Source organism: Melanostigma gelatinosum, assembly GCF_949748355.1.
Source record: "Melanostigma gelatinosum genome assembly, chromosome: 22".
In the NCBI taxonomy this organism is placed as follows: Eukaryota; Metazoa; Chordata; class Actinopteri; order Perciformes; family Zoarcidae; genus Melanostigma; species Melanostigma gelatinosum.
Window position 1 is genome coordinate 7,479,540 of NC_136655.1, and position 27,072 is coordinate 7,506,611.

Below are 27,072 nucleotides of genomic sequence, written 5' to 3' on the forward strand. Positions count from 1 at the left end.
TTTTTGGAAGTACAGTGTAGCAAGGCTGGTCTAAGTGTCTTCATAAACTGAAACAAATATCAAACGTATATCAAAGTTAGACTCTCAGAGAGCTAATTTCAGTCCCCTGAGGAATTTTCCTTTTGCTGCTTGAGATGTTTGGCAGACAGAAGTCGAGGCATCAAATGGAAATGACTGATAGACTCTCCCGCGGAAAAAAAAAGCCCTTTAAGTATAAAGAATGTTTTTTTCATGTGACATTTTGGACTGATCAGCTCACACAGCTAAACGTGGCCTCTTCTAACGCTAAATTAAAAGTAGTTGTGTCCAGGCACACTCTGCAGTTTGCATGGTTCTCAGCCTATTCTCCTGCCAAAGAGCACTTTGAAGACCACATGAGTAAAACACCAATTATCCCTGAAGTGTAAATGCGATAGACACTCAACATTTGACTTGTGTTTGGGATATTCATTCTTATTCAGACCCCACTGTTGGCCATCGGGCCTCCACGTCGATAATAAATGAATTCATACCGACATTTACATAAATTTCATGGGTCCTGAGTAAATCCATTTGTGGATCAAATTGCTCCCCATGTCTGCACGTTACTATTGTTGAGACAAAAACAAACAAACTGCAACTTGTATCTTTCTCATTTCAATTTTAAGTTTTTCTGGTGATTTATGAATTGAGAGCGTTTCATGACCCTAAGGTCAAATCACCATTGTTCAAAAAAATCTGTCTTCATTCCAGAAATGTGGATCTTTTCAGCAAACATTATATACAGTACCAGGCCTGGATATGCCACCTTTACATCTGCCATGCTATACAGTGTCCATCATGCCAGGGGAATGGACACTATCCCCTGTGGCAATGATAAAAGATCAAATAAATGGGAGAGCAAACCAAAAAAGTGCTGAGGGGAATGCAATAGGTTCTATTGGCAAGTGCAATAGTTTTTGATGCTCAGCAGACCGAGGCATGAATACCTATCTGAAGCAGTTTCAAATATTAGAAAACCTACACGAAATGCTGGAGAAGATAAAAGCGCAGGAATTGGACGGGGGAGATCATCGACAACAAGTTGTGAAACGTGTCGTTTTACAGCCTCCGTTGTTGTTAACATTACATTTTAACAAAATATAATGGAGTGATGACTATGTTAGTTACCCAACAGCCAACATATTCATCTTAAATCAAACTGACCACGTCAAAAGGTATTTAGATGTCAAGGCTCAAAGTTCTCCAAGCATAACTGTTCAGTATTTCACATGTTTAAACGCTCTGTTCTGATTGCACTACATCTGGCTGTTTTCTCTGCCAGACTGCTTCATCTCTTAAGTTCAAATGCGGTGCAGCTGAAGTTTCCTAATCATTTGAAAGCATGCGAGATGGGTATCGGCACTCTGTCTGTTTGTGTGTGTGTGTGTGTGTGTGGGAATGGCAGAGCAGGCAGGCAGGAAGGGAGGGAAGGAGTTGGACTACTTACGTTAACCTCAGTGATCGCTATGTCAACAATGCTACCCACAACTATCAAGGCATCAAATGTGTTCCATGCATCAACAAAATAATGCTGCGTAGGGGTGGAAAGAACAGAAAAACAACAGAAGAAAAGGGACAGAACATAAGACATTAAAAAAATGGAAACAACGGAAATTAAAGGAGAGAGGAGAAAAATAAGATAAAAACATTATATACATGAGCATTGGAGTTTTTTTAGTAGGAGGACAGAGGGAAAGAATCAACAAAATTCAACAGCAAAAAAATAAAAGGAGGGGCAGTCTAAAAGAGATGGACAGCAGGAAGAGCAGCGGCGATCGGTCATGCTTGTCCATGAGAGGAAAATGTCAACAACAAGAACCATACAGAACAAATTGCAACAAAATCACAACAAAAAAATGCCCCTGTTGCTGCAGTTAAAAAAGATGATGTGTAAGTCTGTTTGTGATTGGTCAGTGAGTTAGTTCAGTTAGTGAGGGAGTTAAAACCTGAGGACATGTCACAGTCTGATATGAAGTGGACAAAAAATTAAGAACCCGACAACATCTGAGATACTGTAAGGAATAAGGAAGGAGGACGCAAGGCAGGAACCCTTAGTGTTCAACGCTAAACCCGGCCTCTGCTCTCTCTACTTTTTAAGATACCCAGGAAGAAGCTTGTTCTTGCTCAGGAACCCTTGTGGTTAGGGGGTCCCCTGAGTAGCAGCGGCCATCTTGGAGTTAAAGATGGAGGGAGAGAAGGAGAAGAAGGAAGGAGAGAAAAGAAGAGGCAGAGAAAAAGGGAAGAGAGACGGAGAGAAAAGACAGGACAACACAACACAGAATAGCCACAAAGGAGAGAGGAGAGTGGCAGGAAATGAAAGATTCAGAAGAAGCAAGAGGGCACAAGACAGAGAGAAAGAGGGAGCGACAAGGAGAGTGAGAGTGGGCATCGTACTTACGTTGATCTCACTGAGAATGACGTCTATTATGCTGCCAATTACGATGAGGAAATCAAACACATTCCAGGGATCACTAAAGTACCCCTACACAGGATGAGGTGAGCAGGAGGAGGAGGAGGAGGAGGAGGGTAAGAAAGGTAGGTTAGAAGGAAAACAACATCTGCTGCCACTTCGCAGACCTATTAAGGTGGTATGAGGTTGAACAGTACACTGAGGAAACGGAACAACAAAATCAGCTGACGAACCGACACATTTTCATCCGAATGAACAGAATCAACTTGTTTCCTTTGCACTATCTGCTCATCAAGTGCAGCTGGGTTCCCTGCTCTGTTGTGGCGTGTTCGATGGAAGTTATCTAAGTCGGCAACGCTGTGGCAGTGATTATACTGAAAGCTCACTTTGTTTGTTTCATTCATTGAAAGCAATTCATCATCATTAGCGCTACAAAGTGAGTATTTATCAAAAACATCCACATAGCTTTAGGCCAAAACAGTATTATTATTTAGGGTGGTAAAATAAAGAATGTATTTGATGTACTGTAAAAGGAGCTGCGAAGGGTTTGGTTGTGCTCTGGTGTAGAGACACAGCTTCATTAGAGTTGAATTCGGAGAGGCAGACAAGGTCTAACAAGGGTCATTTGGAAACTGGCCTTTTCAGAAACATTTCCATATACTGTGAAGCAAATTACATTCAGATTCAGGGCTGATTGTTTTCCCATAGCACATTCAGATTCTTTCTGAAACTGTGGGATAGGAAGACTCATGATGTTACCGCATTACTTCCAATGTTGTGCAACAATCTGTTAGTTGTTGCATGTCTGAAGACAGTTGGAAGTTGGAGCAGGGGAATTAGAATGATCACTGTCTGGATAATGTGAGGCTTCTACATTTTACACTGAGTATATAAAGCTGTTCACCAACAGAAGAACTGTTCAACTTCAATTATGTATGTACAAACTAATACCACCTAATTGTTGCAGGTAAATGTATCAATGTTAAGCTTCATCATCTGACATCAGGAGCGAAGGGATCATCATAAAAGGTTTCTAGACTCTATAGAGGTTTAAATTAAGTTGTTTGGAGGTGTAAGAATATTAATGTCAAACCAGGGTTAAACATGAAGAGAACTTAGCATTCAATTCATTTGACAAACTTATTTAGACACATGTTATTTGTAAAAGTTGAGAGGAACGTGGACCCCAAAATAAAATCAACAATGTGTTCAGATGTTCAGAACTATAAAACGCAGTAAAAAAAAAAACACCTGAGGATCAAGGCTGAGACAGTGAAACCTGTACAAAAGTTAGAAGGTATTAGCACATGTTTTTTCCCCCTCCGTAAAGCAAACGTTACTGGAGCTGATTCCACTTGTGTGTTGACGACTGTAATACCTGGAAGTAAAAGTGTTAGTGAGCTGGTCCTCTGTGTGTGCCGGAAGAGTTTACCGAAGTCAAGCCAATAAAGACAAACGTTTTCATTAGCATTGTTCAAATGGCTCGGGAACATGTCGACATGCTGCATTTTAACTTATTATATCGACTTAATGCATGAAAGAAGGAAAAGAGGTATCAGTTTCTCTATTTTTTTGTAAAGATTGTAAAGAGTAACAAAGTTGCAAAACTGCTTTTAAGAATCTGATCAGTTTAAATGAACCCTACTTGAGGAACAATATGTAACATAATGCAGCGCAGCGTGAGGTCAATTCCCAAGCCTAAATGGTCCAAGTAGATCATTATTTTCAAAATGTATTACAAAATAACTATTTTTCATGATTATACAACATCACATTTTGTAAAACATGATTTGGATTTTATAGCTAATTGGAAAAACTAAATAATTAAGTTATAATTAGTAGTTTAAAAGAAACCCCTGGCTCCCAAAAACTTGGTGATGCCATTTATTAATTGCACCAAACAACTTACAGCATTTAACTCCACATATACAAATAAATAAAAAGTAAAATGAATTTGTTCACACTCAAAAATAACGTTTTTTTCTTTAACCTGGAGTATTTTGAATCGATAGTTTAGAATTTGGTTTCGATGTACTGATTCTAATGAGCATAATGTGTAAAAGTGACACAGTGACTCAACTTTTGATTTACAACTTGCACTGTGCAACAATAGAGTCAAAAATATAATGTCAAAGTATTTTCCAATGACCCTGCTGTAATAGGGGGAGGCATTCCCATCTGTTACTGTTTAAATACCTCCTGATGCACCAGGAAGTGCTCAGATTGGACCAATAAACCCAGACAGCTACACAACAACAACAGCAGGGTAACAAGGGAGCAGTGAGATTAAAAACCACACGATGCCGTCCACTAATCACGTTTTAGATCCGCAATATGGCAATTATCATCTGGAGGAAATTAAATAGGGATTAGGAATATGCAGTTCAACATCAGGGAGCAGTTATTTGCATTACATGTGAGTCAATGCCTTAAACGTACAGTATTTGACTATTCTATTATATTCATTGGTTGTAAGTTATTAGTAATAGTAAGTCGATTAAACCTTTTCGATCAAATATTTGCTATGCTGCTCTACTCTACTGTTATTCTATTCGGCAGCTGGAGAAGTGGACCTACCCTGGGTTTGAAGGCGATCAGTTTAAGGATCATTTCCACAGTGAAGAGTCCAGTGAAGAGCATGTTGAGTATGTTCATGGCATCATTGAAATTTTTGGTCTGTCCATGATGCTGCAAAGACACATAAACAACTCATTATTGTCCAACAAAGGAAGGGGGCTTTATGGGAGTAATATCTACCCCATTTTAAGAGAGCGTACTTGCATTCTGTGAGCGTGTACGTGTGAGACCCACCTGCATGGCCAGACAGATGGTGTTGAGAAGGATGAGTGTGAACATCAGGTACTCAAAGTAGGTGGAGTTAACCACATACCACACCTTGTACTGGTAAGGGTTCTTGGGGATGTAGCGACGCAACGGCCGTGCCTTCAAAGCGTACTCCACACACTGACGCTGTGACACACACACAAACACGTGAGCATGCTCAAACACACATCTGCCTTCAGCTTGTATCTGGTTATGTAGCTCCCCAACTCCTCCTCACTCTGTACTCAGACCACCGTGGAGGGAAAGCTTGTAGCTGTGTCTTTTGGCAGTCTAAAAACAGCGTTTTCCAGCCCAGACTACTCTTCCATCCTCTCTGTGCATTTCCTTGTTCTTGCAGGGACACGGATCATCACAGAAAACGCAGCTGCGGGGACTTCGCTGGGCTCTTGCTTTAAGCGTTAGTCTCATCTTCTGTCTGAACTGCTGCAGCTGCAGCTCCCTCCTGACTGCACTCCTCAAGTAGTTCAGCCCCTAAAACTCTTGTTCAGCCTCTCCAGATTCTCCCATGTCTCACCCCCACTGCCTGGCCTCCATTCCCACTCCCTTGTGCCTCCTGAATGACAAAATGACTTTCCCACTTCAGTCGGAACAGCACTCCCTCTCCCTCTACTTCAACATGAAACCTTGTGCTTCATGTCTGTCTTACTGCTAAACAAAGGCATACAAACTGCAGTTATACGCACACAACAGTGCGCACAAATCCAGTAATAGTTGATATGAAACAAACACTACCTGATTCTTGTCCAGCTCACAGTTCTTATATTCCTGCTCTCCTTGCTCCTGGAAGGTGACGATGACGAAACCGACGAAGATGTTCATCATGAAGAAGGCGATGATGATGATGTAGATGATGAAGAAGATGGAGATGACCACGCGGTAGTTGTAGACGGGCCCGACGTCCTCAGCGTGAGAGTCTATGGCCCGGTACAGTAACCTGAGGGAGGGCAGGGACGGATTCATTGACGGAGAGGAAGGTGGAGATTTTAGGACAGAAAGAGGGGGAGAGGAAAGGCACTTAACCCTCAGTTAATCCAGTAAAAAGATTTAATTCGCAGAGTATAGGGGAGGATACCAGGACGAAAAAGCAAGCACACAGTGTACATACAGTACGCAGATCAAAAGAACTTGTGTTTGTATGTAGACACGCACCCTGGCCAGCCCTCGAAGGTAGACACCGCAAACAGAGCCATCATGCCTTGCAGGACATCGTCAAAGTTAAAGTCACTGTTCTCCCACACTCTCTGGGCTCTTTGAGGCTTCCCCACATCACCATCCTTATACATAATGTAGGAACCCCTGTAAATACAAGTACACATGTATGTATTCACGTTTTATCCAGTAGTTGTGCTGTCAGAGAGAGTTCAACGAGCTTGCTTGCAGGAGGGATCTCTTACCTGCAGCCTGCATGAGTTTGTTTCGAGGTGTCGGTACAAAAGAAGAACTTGCCCTGATGGAGAAACATAGAAATGTACAACTCAGCGTTGATAAAAAAAAAACATGATTACGACACTATCACTGAAGACGTTTCCCTCCTTTCCTCTTACCTTAAAGAGCTGTACTCCGATGCACGCGAACATGAACTGGAGCAACGTGGTGACGATGACAATGTTGCCGATGGTCCGGATGGCCACGAAGACGCACTGCACTACATGCTGGAAAAACGCCCCAAAAACGATAGTGAGTGTTAGGGTGTGGAGAGAATATGTATGTGTTATGTGTTGCGTGTCTTTAGACGTGTACGTGCTCTAACCTTCAGTCCTTTGGCTCTGTTGATGGCCCTCAGTGGTCTGAGCACTCGCAGAACTCTCAGGATCTTCACCACATTAATTGCACTGGACCTGAAACACACATGGAATTAAACTACTGACCAGTCAAACACACATTTTACTATTCAGACACATTTGCAAGGTTGAGACAACTCACACATAATGAACAGCAGTTTGTTCACACAAACTGTAGCATGTGTTTAAAAAAGCTAACTGTAAAGATCGAAACAGACAAAAGAGAAGTAAATTAAATTGAACAACTGAGGCAAAATCACATGACACTCAACAAAAAGTATAAAGCGACAGAAACTACCCTCACCACTATGCTGTATAATATGGACAGATGTTTAACAGGAGATTGGCAGACGTGCACATTCATCTCAAGAAGTCAATGTTTATTGGCTAAATTCAGGCGGTTAAATAATTGGATTACAATCTGGTTTGGTAAATAATTATTACTGAAGTAATGATCACATACTATACTTGTTGCACCTCCTCTGACAATGTTAAGAGTACTAATTATCTCTCAAAATCAGGATATGCACCGTGTCACAAGGGGCCATTCATCATCATTTTTGTATAATTAGTCTACAATAGTACTAAAAACTACTCTAAAAGGGTTTATGTAATAAAATACACACAAATACATGTGCTTCATGGACAAACACATACAAGTACAACACAGGTAGACCAACACAAAAACACAGACAGGCAAACAGAGAGTCATTGTGCTGTAAGAGAGTGTCAGTTTAAGCCAAAGATCAAACAGCGTGTGACCTTTTAAAGAACACGGTTCAAAGGAAAAGGTTTTAACATACTAACCAAAGGAATACCTTGACATTTTGAATTTTACAATACATGTTTGGAAAAAGCTTGAACATTGGTCCTTTGGTAATCTGAACTAGGCCTCCCAAGTGTATTGTTGCTGTGTGACGTTAACGGCTGTCAAACGTGATACAATTCGAGCTTGCCATTGTATTTTACCTCTGATTTCAGTGTGCAAAGCTAATAAGCCAGTCATTCAGTTAACTGAAGAACAAATACAAAAACTTTTTCCTACGGTGTCACAAAGGCAGAGGGTAAAAAAAAGTGTATTCAAAATGTCAACGTATCCTTTTAAGGGAGTGACTTTTTTCGACGGTTAAAGGAGTGATTTAAAGGGAGTGACATTACTCTGTGTTGACTTTTAAACAGAAAGTAAGGAAAGACCCGTTGTGCAACATTTTACACAGGAAGGTAAAGTTGAAGGGCAGTTAAAGGTAGTTCAGGTGGAGTGGGATTTCATCAGCAACATATCGGTCAAACCAGCTGTGAAGATATCTTATCGTGATGCAGTCCAGACAAATGTGAAGTGAATTTGAAACTTTTTTTAAATGTAGCAAAAAATACAAAAGTTGTGCTTCAGTTAACTGGGTTGAAGGGAAAGATTAACCTGTTACACACTATTGGATTCTAAATCGTTTGAAAAAAAAGGGAAAAAATGACGTCCAGAGATAAGAGGTTATAGTATAAAATCAGCCACACTGCCATCGTTCTTCTATGTGAAACAATGTTAGCCCTATTTCATGCTGTCAACACACAATATCATGAGACTACACAGGATGACAGCTTAGACATCTGACCTTCAACGGAATGTTGTTATTTGTTTTGCAACTGCTCATTTGCATATTAAATGACTAACATCTTTTTGAAGTTTTGCTTTACTTCAACGTGCACAGATACATGAATGGGAACATGGCAAGAGAGGTATACATCTAAAGTATATCTCCGGAGAGATATTCGGTAGTCACAGTACTGAAGGAAAATGTACAGTAAATACGGAGACTGGAGTAAAAAAATAAATAATCTGTTTGTAGACACTACTAAATGCAGCAACATCACAATTCATTTGACTGTAATGTTTTCAAGACGAATCCCACACACTTACTACTTTTAACAGGAAAAACCACTGAGCTTCAGCATTAAGGTGCCGTTTCTATTGCCCAGGAGAGTGCAGCTTATCCAGAAACATGACAACTGAGACATACAAATATGTCAAAGAGTAGATCACCAAGCATATTAACTTGCACTAGATGTGACGGGTGACTATAACATTAGAGGACACAGGGGAACCACCCCCCCCCCCCCCCCCAGAAAAAAAACCAATCTCTGCATCAAAAGCAATTATGCTGACGCCTGTATCGAGATATTTTTGGTACAAAAGCCTACCATGTGTTCGTAACAGCAAATCACCCATTTATTATCATTACAGTATAATCCCATTAAACCTTCGCCTGCTCTTAACATCAGAGATTACAGCCTTGTGTTTGTTTCCCTTGCTCCGAAGAAGGCTTCGACTAAAACTCTCCAAGGCCATAGAAACACCAAATCAAAAGAGTGACAGCTTTACACAGTTAAGGTGAAGGTTTGTTAAGGGGGTTATTAATGCGGACTAATATGGACTTACGTCGAGAAGTCTAGTCTATTAAGCATTAGAGACAGAGAGTGTAGCATAGCATATTAAACATCAGAAATATCACAGCATTTCAAGGAGTTAATTGCTACGAGAAGCAGTGAACATTAATAAACACCACAAAGAGAAAAAGGGGATTGGAGTAATGAAGTGTAAAATAGTTTGAGAACAGAGAGCAATTTACATTAACAAAATAGTTTTTCTTCACTTTACGACTTGGACTGGACTTGTGTCTCATGCACTTGTCATTATCTGGCAGCCCAGTCCGGTCCTTTAACGTGTAATAACACAAATGTACGTTTGACGATATTGTAAGCTTCACTGGTGAAGTCGCTTGGAATTGCTGCCAAATAACTGTTGGTTGTATGAGTGCACACAATTTTGATTGAAATATGCCGAAGCAGCGAATGATTGAAATGGGTCAACAGTATAAAACATGCATGAGCAAACATTAAATTGCACTCACTGTATTCCAGAGGAGATGAGAGACACACTGACAACCACCAGGTCCAAAATATTGAAATAGTTTCTACAGAATGAACCTTTATGGACGAAGGCCCCATAGGCTGTCATCTGTAGGGGTCAAAGTTCATGATTTAGAGTCAACTAAAGAGGCTAAACCACAGGTTAGTAGTGAACATGGGGAGCACATATGATGCATAGTGATACCGACTGCCTTATCTTTAACACTGAGCAGGGATTTAATATTATCTGAGAGTAGGTGGTCATTGTTTTAACTTGTTTTAAAGGAGGGTTTACTACCAAGGACACATACTTGAAGTTATTTGAGTGACTATCTATTGCCATCATACACGTGGAAGCTGTGTAAAAATATGTTTGGGACCTCATGAAAGTAATTCAAATGAATACTGTAGCACTTACAGATAATAAGGACCCCTGATCATACATCACAAACACTAAATACTACCTTAAGAATGATCTCTATGGTGAAGAGTCCAGTAAAGACATGGTCTGCATAGCCCAGGATCTAAAAAGCAACAAAGGGAATCATTGGTTTTAGTTTAGGGATAGCATTTCCATGATGACTAATGTACACTACACAATATCATAATAACATAATAACGCTGAGGTTCAGGTCCAAGGACAATGAATTGCGATTGGACTAAAATAGACTTTGAAAACAGAGCGGCATCTGAAAAACAGGATGTATAATTTCATTAAGGTTTCAGACTAACTTCCATTGAGGTAGACTAATATCCAGACGCCTATTCCATAGCCAAGGAATATACAATAAAGCAGATCTGTATTAGCCCCTAGGGGGATCTTGCTCACTGAGAGAATAAAAAATACACAAACACACATTCAGCACACACAGAGCTCAGTCTTTACATCAGACTTGAGCTCACAAATTACCCCCATAAACACTAAACAACATCAATACATAAGCAATATGGTGATGCTCTGTACCTACAGTGAGGACATTGTCTCCATGGATACAAATAGTACATGTTTTGACATTTAACAGTTTGTCCTAAGGCAGAGTACACAGTCTCAGCTGCTGTATGCAAATCCATATATGCCACTTCTTATTAATACAATGTATACAGTCTTGGTTAAATAGGGGACAGTAAAAAATAAAACATGTTTCACCATATTTCTTGGCTGCATGTGTTAATGTTAAGTTGACAGCCTGGCTCAATTAAAAAAAAAAAAAAAAAGAGTTCAATTGACAAGACAAAGCTTAACAGGCGTTTCACATCTTCTTAACATGAAGTTAATCTTGGTTACAGTACTCTGGAAGAAATCTCATTAAGTGTAACAGACCAGTCACAATAAGCTTTGCTTCCTCTATATGTTGCTGTCGGCGATAATCCCTTTAGTACAGAATGAATGTGTGTGGGCAACTAATGATGACTACGATGTTTGCCTCTGTCTGAGCCTTCATGTGTAGTCGGCCTAATATGTGTTTATGCTGTAGTAAGAATTGAATACAGGTTTTTCTTATAGTGTGTGTGTTACCTGGTTTCTGAAGGAGTCGTTCTTGACCGGGTCCTCTGCTGCCAGACTGATGCTGCTGAGCAGGATGAAGAAGAGGATGAGGTTGGTGAAGATGTTGTGGTTGACGATCTTATGGCAAAGAACCCTGAATCTAAAAAACAAAGTGAGAAAAACACATTTGAGTCACTTGTTACGATAATAATAGGACAATTTATAGGATGAGATAGAGAAGGGAACAAATAGGATGGAAAAATACGGGGAGAGACATACAGATTAGATAAAAACAGAAGAGAGGGGGGAAGAAATGAAGGTCAGGCATAAGTGTCCTCTTACTTGTTGGTGTGACTGAAGACGAAGAAAGCGCGAGCCTCGGGCATGGGAATGGCCTTCTCCTTCAGCTGAACGTCGGAGAGCGGCCTCGGCCTCGGGCCCACTGGCATCTCTGGCTCTTCGTCGTCATCGTCTCCTGATGAGAGGGAGGAAAAAGTGAACAGTTAAAGTAAATAGGAGGACATTAAATGCCGACAATAAGTGGAGCTTGGCTTAAAGTATATGTGCCTTAGCAGAAAGTCACACAAAGGAACATCTGCAACCTGTGGAGACTGATATTAAGCTCTGGTTTGTGGGTTACCTATGTAATCATTGGCAGGGTACGGGTTCTTCTCTTCACTCTCATCTCCACAGTAGTCATCCATGGTAATCTGCAGAGACAGAGAGCACTGTAGTTATTTACCAACTCATTCATTTCTCTGGCAACACACACACACACACACTTGCTTGTGCTTTTTGAGGTCTGTTAATACTTTGGTCTTTCTTGAGGTGTGTGTGTGTGTGTGTGTGTGTACCTTAGTAGCAGTGTTTGTCTCTCCATCAGACGTGATGGACTTCAGCTCTATCTTCTCCTTCTTCTTCTTCTTCTTCTTCTTCTCCTTCTTCTTCTCCTCCTCCAGAGGCGGCTTCTCGTTGGCATGACGTTTCTCTGGACAGGCCAGCCTGGAGAACGAGGGAGGAAAAGAAGATCAGCATCGTTCCCCTTCTCTTAACCCGAGCAATGTTAGCCCCGTGTTAACCCGCGGATGTGTATCGAATCACATCTAAATTAACGAAATAAATAAACACTTCGATTTTCAATGATGGGCAGTATTTCAATCACAGTGCTGTTATAATCACAGTCAAACACAGAGTGCGCACTCAAGTGGTTGTTTTCCATCACACTTTTTTTTAGCAGATCAATACAGGCTGCAACCAAAGAGGAGACATTTAATGATGCGTGCCACTGAGGGGGACACGATCATCCTCCGCTGCTCTAAAATCTCACATTACCATTGCTGACAAATTACCTTTTGTACTGAATGAGGCGCTAAAATTACCCAATAAAATTGGTTTCGACAAAAAAGCAAAGCAGACAAATGTCAGCCTGTCTCTAAAACATAATAATATGTTCATATTCTAATTGTTAAGCATTTTTAGTACTTAGAGTTCGAGCCGCCAGTATCCGCATCCTTAAATGTCTCTCGGCATAATTGCCTTGAGGTTGGGAGAACTCTCTCACTCCCTCGCTCTCATCCAACCATTTGTTTCTGGTGTTTGTCAGACTAATCGTCAGCTAACTGTCTACCTGTCTTTCTTCCTCTTTCTGCTTTACCTGGCAAGTTTTTTCCTCTCCTTCTCCTCTTCCTCCTCTTTCTGGGCGGATGTCAGGCTCTCGGCGTCTGCCAGATTGTCGACGGCAATGGCCAAGAAGACATTCAGTAAGATATCTGTTCAGAGGGTTGAAGCTAAGGATGTTGCTGACCCACCAGATCATGTGTGTGGTTGGTGGATAATTAGTAATCTTTCTGCATCTGAAAGACACTGAACTGCTTGAGTAGAGATACTAAGTGAGGGCTTCATGAGTGATATCATGCAAAACAGACCCTTCCCTCCTGCTTCCACATCCTAAATAGGGGTAAGATTTAATTAAAATCACAACCAGACCCAATGTTATGTGGTTGATAGGATGCAATTTAACAGAATCAGAAAACAAGCTCCAGACTTTTGATTTTTTTGGTTCTTGTCATCACTCATCCCCCCCCCCCCCCTCCACCTCTCTTCAGATCCACTTCATATAGGCTGTTATGTAGCTACTTTATGTTGGGCTCAGTTGAGGCAGGATACAGTTTCCGCAGATGAAGAGGATGATGAAGTAGATGCAGACCAGCATGCCGGGGAAGGACGGTCCACCGTACGCCATGATGCCATCGTACATCACAGAGTTCCAGTCCTCTCCCGTTAGGATCTGTGGAGAAAGAAGACAGACCCAGATGGAAGAAAAAAAACAACACAGAAACACAAGATGCAGACCAGAAACATTTGCAGTGTCGTTACCTGAAACACGGTGAGCAGAGACTGGGGAAAGTTGTCAAAGGTGCTGCGTCTGGTCTCGTCGAAGTTGAATTTCCCCCCAAACAGCTGCATGCCGAGCAGGGAGAAGATGATGATGAAGAGGAAGAGCAGGAGCAGCAGGGAAGCAATGGAGCGAACAGAGTTTAGAAGGGAGGCCACCAGGTTGGACAGGGAGTTCCAGTATCTGTGGGAGAGACATCCGGTTAACATGTGTGCATGCACACAAACAGAAGTACATACGGCTGTAAAAGAAGACAACTAAACATTTATCCGTCACAAACACACTACATACTTGAATATGTTTGACATTTTATTTGTTTCCTTTCTTATGAGCATCCCGAGGACATTTGGCAACACAATAGTTGCAAATGTGTTTTGGTGTCCAGTGCAGCAAGAGGCCGACTTTCAAATGTTAATGTATGTGTGTGTGGAAGGGCAACGGGGTACTCAATAATGGTCGATATTCCAAACGTCTAAACCAACCTGGTTATTTTGAAGATTCTCAGCAAGCGTACGCAGCGCAACACAGAGATGCCGAGAGGAGACATGACCTTGGTTTCCACCAGAATGGTCTCAAGAATTCCTCCACACACTACGAAGCTGTCGAAGCGATTGAAGAGCGAAACAAAGTACGCCTGTGGAGAGTTTGGAGACATTTAAGGTAGCAAATACTTGAGACGGGAGTTTACATTTCTACTGACAAACAATACAATATTTTCCCATGCAACGAAAAATAATGCTTAGCCACTGACCTGCAGACCCAGACTGTACATCTTCAACAGCATCTCACCAGTGAAGAGTGCTAGTAACACCTTGTTGGCTATGTCTGAGGAGGAGGAAAGACAGGAGAGTGAGAAAAAAGGAAAGAGGAAAGGGGTTGGAAAGAGGAAACAAGGGAAGAATAAAACGTGTGGTCACGGACCTTGTACATCTGTTAACCACTGAGGCTGCAGGTGATGTTCCGAGGCGATGGTCAGAGTGTTGAGGAAAACCAGGAAGATGACCAGCCAATAGAAAACCTGCGATTTGACCCCTGCCCGGCACTTCCTCCGACACAGCCTGTTCCACCTCCGAGAGTATCGACTGAGGAGGAAGAAGCAGAGATTGAGAGATGGGGAGGTGAGTAGGGAAGGGAGAGAGGAGAGGTGGGGAAAAAGGAGGGACGTGGGAAAGAGAGCAGAGAAGCAGACGAGGGAGGCAAAAAAAGAGGAGAGGCCCATGAGACAAGAAAGAAGGGAAAAAAACGAAAGAATGATCAAAAGAAACAAACAGCGGATGAGAGAGAAGAAAAAGAAAGAGTCAATTAGCCCGTCTACAAAGTAGTGATGACATCATCCCTTGGCCGGTGGTAGTCTCTTGTTGAGCTGTGGAGCAGTTAGTCATCCTCAAAGACATTTCACACCAAGAAAAAGCCAGCAGGATGAGCTTTGTTGCAGAGTGAGATATGCACCATTTGAGGCAAAAAAAAAGGAACGCTTATTCTTATGAAATGATTGAAGGGACAAATTGAAATATGTCACACTGTGATTCACACTTGAAGGGAAATTCCTGCTTCAAATGAAGAAGTGGTTCATTTTAGCGTCAGAAAACCAAACAATTTCTTTCGTTTTAGACAATTCAAGATGTTGTTCAGTGTTGTTATGTACACAGGGTCTTTTGCACTTTTCCTGCCCACTACTGTTAAAAAACTGTTTCTGGTAATTGCCAGCTTCACACCTCTCACACACTCACCTACACTGATGCACCGATGATCGCACAACTGAAATTCCTCCAGACACTTGTGCTGTACTTGCACAGAGGCAAACAGTAGCGTGTAATTACAAGAAAATCTATCAGGAAATCTATCAGACCAATCGGCTTTTATTCACAACAACTAAATGAATCCAGACCAGAACTGCCCAAATCAATCATCTGTCTCTCTCTGTGTGGGATGCACACACTGAATGTTACATGAGACACAACTCACAACACAAGCGGACATGCATTCTTACAGAACAAGACATTTCTAATGTCTATGACAACCCGTGTTACAGTCATCTTTTCATATTAACATGTACAACAACTGTCCCTGATAGGAATAAATAGACCTCATTCATTTTTTAGAAAATGACCCAATTTCCTTTACAGTTTTTCTCAATTGCTAAAACACTAAAACCCATTGGCTGAACAAAGTTCTCAGTTGCCTGAACTCATTTAGCTAATTGTGCAGTCTGTTATCAATACCTTAAACTATTTCACATGGTAAAACACAATTTGCAGATCTCACTTCGACTTTTCAGCAAAACTCGAAACACATTCTCAGTCACAAAACACATTCTGCACTCTAATGCACATGTCATCCATACTGGTAAACACAAGTGGCAACAATCAAATACAAATAGAGAACACATGTCATTGATTAAACACAATCACTCAAAATGGATTTCACTTATATCAAATGATGTGACACAACCAATATTAGCCAGTTTAGAGAGCAAACAGGTGGTTGAAGGTGATGTCGACGAAGTGCTCTGGCCTGACCCAGCCCAAAGACTAGAAGAAGCACATTGATGATATGTTGACTCCTTTGATTTTTGTCCCTTTCAATGTAGTATTGTATACTGTAGTAGGCCTACAGTGCATTGGAGGCTGTATAATGTACAATAAACAAATTGTATGGCCTTGAACATCGTGCTTTCTATTTGTTACAGTAACAGTACTGACTGCTCAATAGATGTTGACTGGTTGCAGGTTCATATCAACAAAGAACAAGAATTACAGTATCACAGAGACAAAGGACACGTTTGTGAGCTGCAGGGTACAGTACTGTACAAATAGGGGTACAAGGAGGAGGAAGAACAAAAGAAATTGCAAAGAGCAAACATGGTAGTAATTTCTGATCAATTTTGAGCGACTGTAATGGAACATGTTTTCGTTCATGTGAAATTTGTTTTGAGATTAAAAATCTACTTCTCCCTGAGAACTATATGTTTTGAACAATGTGTTTTCTATTGATTGGTGTATTGTTTACTGACTGCTTGATAGTGTATATTATTTTGATCACTTTGTTTATGATTTGAGAGCAGTGTTTGATTTTGAGCACAGGTAAAACTGTTTTGAGGAAAAAGTTTCATTTTGCAAGAGGATTCAGAGGTTTTGTAAATAGTGCTTGAAGATGAGGTTTTGTGTTTACAGTTTTGAGAGAATGGGTGACCGTTTCAAGAAATGTGCCTTAGCAATCGAGAAAAACTGTAATGAATATTTTCAAAATTTTGGGAAAGACACTCAATTGCGTTCATGCAGAGAGTTAGATGAGAAGATTAAATCCACTCTTATATCTGCCTGTTATATATGAAGGTACAGCCAGCACCCAGTTAGCTTAGCTTAGAGTGGAAACAGGTGGACAAAGCCAACCAAGCCAATCTAACTCTTTGCAAGAAAGAAACTATTTTCTAAAAGTAGAACTATTCCTTTACAGAGCAAAGCTCTCTCTCTCTTTCTGTCAGTTTGTCTGTGTTTCTTTTGCATGACTATAGACAAGCAAAAACACACACACACACACACACACACACACACACACACACACACACACACACACGCGCACACATCCAGCGACCACAGCAGTAGAGACATTAGAGCAGGTGAATTGAAAGACTATGATAACATGTACTAACCTGAACTTGGATTTGGAGATCCTATTTCTGGAACACAGAAAACAGAATGGATTATACACACACACACATAACACACACAGACAGGTAGACAGCATGAAAGGGGTGATTTGAAAGTGATATTTGCCGTAGCAAATATGTTGCTTCAACAACTTAGTGGGGGTCCAGAATGTCCTGCCTTTTTCTAAATACAGTTACTTTACACCACCAAATAAACTTTTAAACAATAGTTCAGAGGGGAACTACACTAATCAAGCATAAAAGCTGACAGTCTTGTATTTTTTTTCTGCAGGACTGAATGAACATCAGTAATTCCCCCACTTTCCTTTTGAGCAAATCACCCCAAGAACATATACAGTGGAATCCAGTCAAAAGAAGAAAAAATGCTATAAGTTTGGATTTCCTCCAATCAGTCCTGGTGTGAAAAAACACAATGTATCAATAGAAAAATGTCTGTTGATTGTTCACCACTGTAACAGCAAAAGGTACATACATGAAGTACTGAGGACAAGAGATTATGGAAGACATTGTCTCTGAGAGGAGAGCAGAGGAGAGAAGAGAAGATAGGAGAAGAGAAGAGGAGAGAAGAGGAGAAGATAAGAGAAAAGGAGAGAAGAGGTGAGAAGAGAAGAGAAAAGAAGAGAAGAGAAGAGGAGAAGAAGAGAGAAGAGGAGAGATGAGAAGAGAAGAGAAAAGAAGAGAAGAGAAGAGGAGAAGAAGAGAGGAGAAGAGGACAGAAATTCCCACGGTGGAAATTTGACACATATCTGGTGTAATGTTTGAGTAACCTGATCTGACCACGGGGCAACATGATAGGCCGACGCTCTTCTCTCAGCCAAAGGTTGCTCAATGAATCAAAAGAGAACTCAGTACTATCACATACTGTAATGAGCTTTAAGGGACTTGTTGTGAGCAACTGTGCACCGATGTTGTTTGTGAAAGCAGATGACCCGCTGACTGACTGAAGCAATGGAATGACTCACTGACTGACTCGACGATAGAATAGAATGACTGACTGGCTGGATATGGAGGCTGACAGTACACGCGTCTCTTCTCTCTATGTGTCCGTCTCCATTATGGAGATCAGCGGGCGTCGAAGTAGCTCCTACCCCGAGGTCGGTCTCCATAGCAATGTGGAGAAGAACTGACACGCACTGAAAGTCTCCAGATTTATCTCCTAATAGTGTGAGCTCATGCCCCGAGCCAGACTTGTTGCAGTCTCACAGAGGAAGGATGAGGGCTCGTATCACTTATTTAAGTCAGACTCTTGCAGGTGCGAACTCCGAAGCTCTATTGTGGTTCATAAAAAAAGGAGATCGATGCTGAGTGTAGACCTACATTATCATATTTTTGGGGTTTGGAATGTTGATTGGACAAAACAAAACGTTTGAAGATGTCGACTAAGCTTCTGGGAAATTATAGTTTTTCACGATTATTCATTTTATAGACCAAACGATTGACAACATGGTGCAAAATACGCTGAAATGAATGATACAAATGACTAATTAGCTGGTTTCACTACAGCTTCTATTTGGCTTTTTTTATGTTTGGAGTTGTCTTGGTCTTGATGGGACAAATAAACGCAAACAACATAACAAAGACAAAAGTAACAGATGGACAGCAAGAGGACAGATGAACAACAGTGTGCCATCGAAGTGTACCCTCTGGCTCTACTGTGTCTCTGGTCAACAGCATTCTTGGTTTCACACAGCACAGTAACTTTCTCTATTCAGTTCTACTCGATTCTGCTGCGTGCACCGCCATGCACCGCTCTGTATGTAGGTGTGTTTGCTCGTGTGTGCTGAAGTGCTGGGGTCACGGCTCCTGCGCGGGCCTTCTGTCTAAAGAAAGAAAACGATGCACTTGTTTGAATAATGTAAAAAAAATGAAAGGAGAGGGGGGGGGGGAGCAGGTGCGAGTGAGTCAGCTGTTCGTGAGCTCCCACAGGGGAGGAGGAAAGCACTTTACTAACAAACACACTAAGGGGAGAGAGAAAGAGCAGAAACAGACGGAGAAGAAAAGGAGAAAATACATGGATTAGATGAGACGGAGACACGAGAGATCTTCTGCTTCTCTACGTTTTGTGTCGTCCAAACGAAGGTCAAACTCTCTTTGTACCACATGAATCAACAGACACTCTCATTTCTTCTTCTGTTAATGAAATGTGCATAATCCCTTCAGTAAAAGAACGTCTCAGACACATTCTGTGACGAGTACTTTACAAGAAAAGTCAAAATTCTGTGACGCTTTGATGTATGAAACCTTTTCATAATCCAACTGGAACAACTTAAAAATACACAGCGTACTGTACAAACTATAAACCTGTATTTCATACCTGTATTTTTGGGGGAAAGGAGTCATTTAATTAGCTGTGAAAATTTAAAAAAAGACCTCCGGAAACAGCAACTCGGTTTGGCTGCCTCCTCAGATCCACCATGCTTGTCCCTGTCAAGTTGTTCCGTTTCCAGTATGATGACAACCCACCGTCACTCTGCTCTCCTCTAACCAGTGAGCGTGACGAGACAGAGGTCTGGCTTTGTGAGATCAGTGAAAAGGCAGAGTCACTTGTACCATGGCAAACCTTCGAGCGCTAGAGAGAGAGCTGAGCGATAGAAGGATGAGGAGAGGTGTGTATGAGAGAGGGGTGAGGTACTTACGCTAGCCGGGTACAGCAGGTCTCCCCCTCCACGTCTCCCCCGGGGGCGTTGTCTGTGTTGACTGATTCATTCTCACTCGCTGGCATGCTCACTGAGGGACGGAAAGGAGCCCGAGAAAAAGAGGTGACAGATATAGAACGAAAGACAGAAAAAAGAGAGCGAGAGAGAGAGAGAGAGAGAGACAACGCTGAATTAACAGGCCAGGTCAAAAGGGCTGTACAATCAATCTCGCGCCGTTTTTTTTTTTCTTCTGTAATGCTTTAAACCTTGAGCTGAAATCATTGTAGACCCCGAAATGTCCGTCAACTTTACAAATGAATTAGTACACACACACACACACACACACTTAAAAGCTACAAAGTACATCAAGACTTTTACAGGTAGATACTGAGGGCTGCACTCGATTCTGTTGATCAACTTATCTGATTTCTATAAGATTATAAAGTAATCTTTTATAAATCCATACAGTATATTTGCACTGATTGCCTAAACTAATTACATGCTTAGTTTCCATACCAGCAATATTTACCGGTTAGTCGTGCTGGGACACAAGCCCCGCAACAGCTATTCGGAAGGATTTGTCACTTCTAAGCTGAAGGCTTGCTTAATTCCGGGTGAACTAAATCTGAACAAAAGCCTTTTGTGATTTCTTAGCTCAAGGAGATTGAAAGAAAAAAACATGCTGGAGATTTTGGTCTTTGGTCTGCAAACCTTGCGGGGGATGTTTGAGCTTAATTGCAGCCAAGTTTTGAAAAACAAAAACAACTGTAATGCTGTTCATTCAGGCTTCTAAACTTTAACCATGCTGTGAGAGCTTTGGCGGGATTTATGTCAACGCAAACATCTGAAAATGAGTTCATTAACTTCATCCTTTTTGCAATTGTCTAAACAGGTCGGAAGCTCACATAGCCCAATCTGTCTTTGTTTATAAAGCCACAAGGAGACTGCAAATGTGTCACTTTGTCCTTATTTTAATTGTGGTGGTGGGTAAAGAAGGAAGGATGCTGGGAAGGTGGAGGCAGAGACGGCTGTTGGGGAAGGACAGGAGTAATATAAATGGGCTGTTAAGGATGGAAAAGTGTTACAGAGGAAAAAGAGGGAGAACGTTGAGGGGGAGGGGGGTGACGGGAGCATCGAGGGAGGTATGGATGGAAGCAGTGGAACAAAAATGAGATGAATGTGGGGATGGCTGGTTGAGAGACTGATATGAAGTGATACATTGCTTTTTATTGCTTCTGTCAGTCGCCTGCGGGAATGAGCTGCAGCTCTTTCACTGTCACCTTAAACACTTATTGTAACACCCTCTGGGTACCTGAGTCAGACACTGATATGAATCTCAATGCATCTTGTATTAAAGTAAAATATCGAGCGTTAAATAAAGCAAAACCTACTCTTGCAAAACGACTCTTAGCATGAAACCAAGGGACGTGATGGGCACTTAAGATGAGAGGGCATTTTAAAAAAACAGAAAATCACAATCTCGATATCAATCTTTTTTTTTTTTTTACTCAGTAACTCAAAAATACAGAGCTCATCTTGTAATTGTGCTTTATTGTCTCAGCTCCAGTATTATAAATCGCTTTCCAATAACAATTTTCCGCCCTGGATTAAGTTCCACATAAAAAAAAGAATAATATGACCATGAACAAAGATGAGTGAATTATGCAGTGACAAACAAATAAGCAATAAAGTTGTCATCAAGACAATCCTCACACTGAAGTCCTGAGTGTACGAATAAAAACAAGGAAAAAAGGTTTTGACAATAAAGCACAGCCTACCAGGGCAGATTAACAAAGGATGCTTTTTTTCTTATAATTGATTAAATACAAATGAGTCAATAACATTTGCAGCATTCATAGGTTTAAGAACCTGTATATTTATATATATATATATATATATATATATATATATATTTTTTTTTTGCTGCGTTTTATTTCAAGAGCGGGTTTGTAAGCACTTAGCTCACATAATACATCAAAGTAAGCTACAGTGAGTGAACAGTGTGCCTTGCCACATGCTTGGTGATGGATGAATTCTGTGCTGCAGAGATCAGGATGGTCTCTCTGAACATTAAGGCCTCTGCTGCGAACACGCTGTATGTTCCTCAACCTCGACACATAACACCTGCTGCTACGCTACTTAGTTAAAAGCACTCGGGGCCCTCCGGTCTCTCCCGAGGCTAAAGCCTGTTCAAATATAAATCCAGCCGCGTGCCTTCTCCTCAATGGAGCTCTGAACTAGTTTAAAAACCTATTGTTAGAGTAAACCCAAAAGACTTGAGACACGGACAAGTGAAGGAAGGAACGAGCAGCATGAGAGGGAGAGACATGGAAGGAGGGAGGGAATGAGGGAGACAGGCAAGGGTCACACTTTTTCAAACTCAACCGAGGGATTCATTCATTCTTAGCAATGTTGGCATGTGTGAAGGAGTTAAAATATTAAATAACAGCACTGAAAATAACCAAACACCATAATGTACTGAACTGAATGATGACAAAAGTAGTCAGTACAATAGTCTTGGGAAGAAACATGTGTGCGTGTGTGTGTGTGCTCATGTCAACATACTGAATAAGGGCTTAAGTCAGATATCTATTGTCCATGCCATCATCTCCATTGGCCATTTACAGATATTTCAAGCATTCCAAATGTTCCGGTACCAAACTGCCCTGAAGTGACTGTGAATTCACAGTTCAAATCCTAGACAAAGCATTCAGAACATGAGGTTTTCATGCAGTTGAAATGTAATACAATACTGTAGTATTTTGAATTTTAGTCTCTCTTTTTTGCTCACTAGGCAATTGTCACATTGTATTAGGGCTTATAAATAACCCCAGCATGTAAGCACTCAACACTGAAGTCAGTAAAAAGAAGTATCTTACATGTCTACTCAATAATATGACAAGTGCTGGGAGAAACTAAAATAAAAAATTGTCCCGCTATTTCTCTGTTATCTTTTATTATCAGAGCTAGCGTGGCTAGCAACAGTGCAGGGGGATTTTTAGGGAAAGGAATCTGAAACAACAAAGAGAGGACTGTGACATCACAAATATTATGAATGTTTTTAGTTGTCAATTGTTTTCTGTGATGACATTGTCGTCTTGCAGGGTTTTTTCAGAAAAGTCAGGGAGATGCGAACGGTTTCCTTTCCTACGAACCTATTGAGGAAAAAGTGTGGCTGCATCTCAATACAGAAAGGATGTCTTCTCCTCCCGGCCTTATCCACTGCACTGATGGTTCTCGTCTTTTAGATTACGCACAGTTTAAACGGCGTGAAACGCGGTCAAGCTGACACACAATATTAATATTAATGTGTATATGGCCTGGAGATTATTGTTCAGAGGAAGGCGTACAGAAGGGAAATAAGGTGCTTCCTACAAAGCAGGAGGAGAGGAGAGGGGGAGGACAGGGAGAGAGGAGAGGAGGTGCAGTTCGCTTGCATTTCTAGAAATCACGTTTCCAGCAAATCTTTAACGAGTGTTGGACCATGCAGACAGACGCACACGCCTTACGAAGGAAAGCCGCATTTTTCTTCACGGCTCCGCGCAGGGACTGAAAACGCTGGCTCTTACCTGGGGATAGAGAGCACGGCTCAGCAACACAGACACACACACACACACACACACACACGCATGGATACACACAAATAGGCACTCACAGACGGCACTAACGTGGAAATGCACACAAACTGTGTATTCCAACACAAATAATCACGTGCGCTCGTTCCGGCGCTGCTGACATACACAACCTGTTGCAAAGAAACATGATTGCGTCGGCAAAAAAATGACATTCTGTCTTTACCGTCACACCTCAGTGCATGACTCGAGCTATTACTGTAATTCGAGATGTATTACCAGCATAACTGGCAAGAAGACATGACTGCCTGTTTCTCTCTTGTACCATTTTAGACTTTCAGTCTCCGTTTCATTGCCAGACTTTTCCACCGTGTTTGACTTAAAACCTTCTCATTGTCTTCGGTAAAAAGAAGGGACAGAGCAGCGTTAATTCATTGGGAGGATTCATAGTCTAGAGAGTGGAGGAAGTGAACATTCAACAGCAGGTTGTTGGGTTGTTTTCACTCAGCACTGCACATTACAATACATTCGTCCATCCTTTTGTCCGTCCGCTTGGCAAACACAAAAGCGATTCTTTTCAGTCCACTTCCCGCCTTCCTCTCACACTGTTTGCGTCGTCGTGAGCCTGTACAGCCGTCAGCGTGCTCCTCCATATACTGGAGGTCTGTTGTTGGGTTCTGCACATTTTTCCAGTGATTCTCATACGATTGTCAAAGCGGGAGTACGGGCGATATTCTTTTGAGTGAGTCAATTAAGACGGTAGCAGAAATAAAACCGCACGTGAAGCCTGAAATCTAGCAAACATCTCGAACACCAGCATATATGCAAAGACACAGTCATACAGATAATCATACAGTTATCCACACCAATTAACCAATCACTGATCACTTCAAGCATCGTGTAAGCTTTACTCATGCAAGTGGTGTTCATTGAAATATGTTTCATAACTTAGTGAAGACTTCACATCCTTCAGGTTCTCTTGGGGAGTTGTGAGGTGTTCTCTGATCCCCCACACACACACACACACACAAAATAAAAAATCAATATGGTGAAAGACATCAATGTGATTCCCCTGTAGCTGTTCATGTAAAGATGGGATTATAGATAGACAAGGGTGTGTGTGGTGTCTGTATGTGTGGTTCAAGATGTTCTCTGTCCCAGATACCCTCCCTGTCACACACACACCTTCTCTCTACATATTTATATCCCTCTTTTATCCCTCTGCATCTATTTTCCCTTCCATCTGTCTCTCTCCTGTCCTTTCTTCTGTTCTCTAAGTGTCCTGTCCATTCTTAGGAGATGCGTGTGTGTGCGCGCGTGTGCGCGCGTGTGTGTGTGTGTGCGGTCTATGCAAAATGTCTGGTGCAGCAGGGACAAACTGCCCTCATTCATCTTCCCAGAGGAGGATCCATCCATCGAGGAGAGAGGGCGACAGAGCAATATGGCTGAGTTGATTTTCCACCTACACAAACGAGGGGGATGATTGATCTCTCCGATGGAGAACTTCTGATCATACATCAATCATTTTGGCCGAAGTTATATCATTTCATAAAAGCAATGGACTGGATCTTGCACCTGACTGATATCCACAGCTTGACTCTGTAAACGTAAATAGTTTTTTTCTAAAGCAAATCTGTTTTATTGTATATGTTTTAAGTATCGACTTATGTTGGACTCGACTGGATCGAGCACTCACACAGTCTGTCTTGTTTTCCCCTGCAACTAACTCGAGCTTGTCTGAACATTGCACATCACTTCAGTGATACAGGATGGAATCAAGAAAAGAAGCATCTAAATATTGTGATGTGACATTTCACAAAATTGGCCCAATTGCGGCGCCACATTCTGCATTTGTTTGTTTGTTAACATATGCAAGCCACTGCTGCTGTGTGTTTGCCACTGATTGGCCCGGGGCAACGATAACAGGTGATAACAAGGAGATTCATTTTAGATTAGCCACAGGGGTACCGTGCCTTATTTTCATGTAAATAGGGTCGTGGTAATTCCTCGAGCTTCACTGACAGATTAGATCATCATTTATTATTTCTTTCTTCTTCCCTTGGCAGTCATTAGTGTTTCTCAGTATGAGCCACAGCTCTGCATCTTTAGTCCCCATCATTCGTTCATCATCAGTGTGAGGAAGCTGAGCTCCAAGCACTGACAAAATAGTTCACAGTACATACTGTACATACGAAACAGTAAATAATAGTGCGTTGAAGTATTTTGTCAAATCCCTGCCTCTCTTCCTCACCATCCCTATCTGGAGTTCTATCTATCTTGTCTAAGACTAAACCTCCAGGTCCAAAGAGGCCAGAGTTATACCTTTCCTCCCCAGGACATGTAGCTCAGTCCTGGGGAGACATGTACCGATTTGTGGCTGCCTCTCTCTGGAGGTGTTGTGGGGAGAGACGAGGTGTTCATTTGTGCGTGTACATTTCTGTCAGAGCACAAGCACACACAGTCCTAAGGGTGCATACCGACAGTGTGTGTATGTGGATGTGTGTGTGTGTGTGTGTGTGTGTTTGTGAGTGTGTGCCCAGAGGCTATTAGCTGCAGTCTGACACATTCCACTAATATCTAAACAGGTTTTAAACCTCAGGAGGGTTCTCAGCCAAAGCAAGCAGAGAATATTAACATATTCTCAGTCTGTCAGTCACTCTGACTATGAACCGCTACCATGTGATGGAGACCAAACCTTAGATTTAACGCAAACATACTGTATGTAAACAGGATCAATCCAGCCATGCTGTCTCACACAAAGTCTCACTCAACCCAAAACTGCCAATCCCACCAAACAACAATTCATAAATCACACACACGTGCGCACACACACACACACACACACGCCGTAGTACTCACGGTTTCTAGGTTTATCATCGTCCATGCCCTCCTCTTCATTCTCTGGGTCAATGTCTTCAGCCTGAGTGATCCAGTCTAAATAGCCCTGTATTCACACACACACAGAAAATACTGATTGGTCAGCAGTATTGAAAGCAGTCTTCTTATCAACAAAACTGCAGTCATCTGACATCAATTGGGAATTTTATGATTGAAGGGTTTCAGCATTGTTTACGTTTCTTGATTTCCGTGTATCAAACACCTTTAGATGATGTAAGAACATACAGTAGGTGCAACTCCAACATCTTACTTATTTAAAATCGTACACTTATCTCTTTGATTTCCTCTTTCGTAAAACATGTAACTCCAGTCTCTCTGCTCTGCTTTGCTTTCTATGCTTGCTGCCTTAAACTGGAGGTATTTTTGACTTCTCTTTGACATTCATCTTAAATGTCAATCACCTGTTTTGAAAGCCTGTCAGTAATATACAGTGAATCTTAGTGGAGAAGAACTGCAGC

At 41.5% G+C, this 27,072-nt stretch overlaps 1 protein-coding gene across 1 annotated transcript in view; it reads right to left on the minus strand.

The window, feature by feature from the left end:
* cacna1c (calcium channel, voltage-dependent, L type, alpha 1C subunit) overlaps window positions 1-27,072 on the minus strand; it is a gene marked incomplete at its 5' end in the record, with an annotated part of 157,274 nt that overhangs the window by 19,763 nt on the left and 110,439 nt on the right. Inside the window, 24 exons of the mRNA XM_079294870.1 lie at window positions 1,469-1,552; window positions 2,420-2,503; window positions 5,009-5,119; window positions 5,243-5,401; window positions 6,008-6,209; window positions 6,425-6,571; window positions 6,670-6,722; window positions 6,820-6,927; window positions 7,026-7,113; window positions 9,960-10,066; window positions 10,422-10,481; window positions 11,474-11,603; window positions 11,786-11,918; window positions 12,084-12,153; window positions 12,298-12,445; window positions 13,098-13,212; window positions 13,610-13,730; window positions 13,820-14,021; window positions 14,321-14,472; window positions 14,590-14,663; window positions 14,760-14,920; window positions 17,491-17,517; window positions 20,145-20,235; window positions 26,576-26,660. Coding sequence (XP_079150996.1) covers window positions 1,469-1,552; window positions 2,420-2,503; window positions 5,009-5,119; window positions 5,243-5,401; window positions 6,008-6,209; window positions 6,425-6,571; window positions 6,670-6,722; window positions 6,820-6,927; window positions 7,026-7,113; window positions 9,960-10,066; window positions 10,422-10,481; window positions 11,474-11,603; window positions 11,786-11,918; window positions 12,084-12,153; window positions 12,298-12,445; window positions 13,098-13,212; window positions 13,610-13,730; window positions 13,820-14,021; window positions 14,321-14,472; window positions 14,590-14,663; window positions 14,760-14,920; window positions 17,491-17,517; window positions 20,145-20,235; window positions 26,576-26,660 — 2,712 coding nt within the window. The remainder of the gene's footprint in view (window positions 1-1,468; window positions 1,553-2,419; window positions 2,504-5,008; window positions 5,120-5,242; window positions 5,402-6,007; window positions 6,210-6,424; window positions 6,572-6,669; window positions 6,723-6,819; window positions 6,928-7,025; window positions 7,114-9,959; window positions 10,067-10,421; window positions 10,482-11,473; window positions 11,604-11,785; window positions 11,919-12,083; window positions 12,154-12,297; window positions 12,446-13,097; window positions 13,213-13,609; window positions 13,731-13,819; window positions 14,022-14,320; window positions 14,473-14,589; window positions 14,664-14,759; window positions 14,921-17,490; window positions 17,518-20,144; window positions 20,236-26,575; window positions 26,661-27,072) is intronic.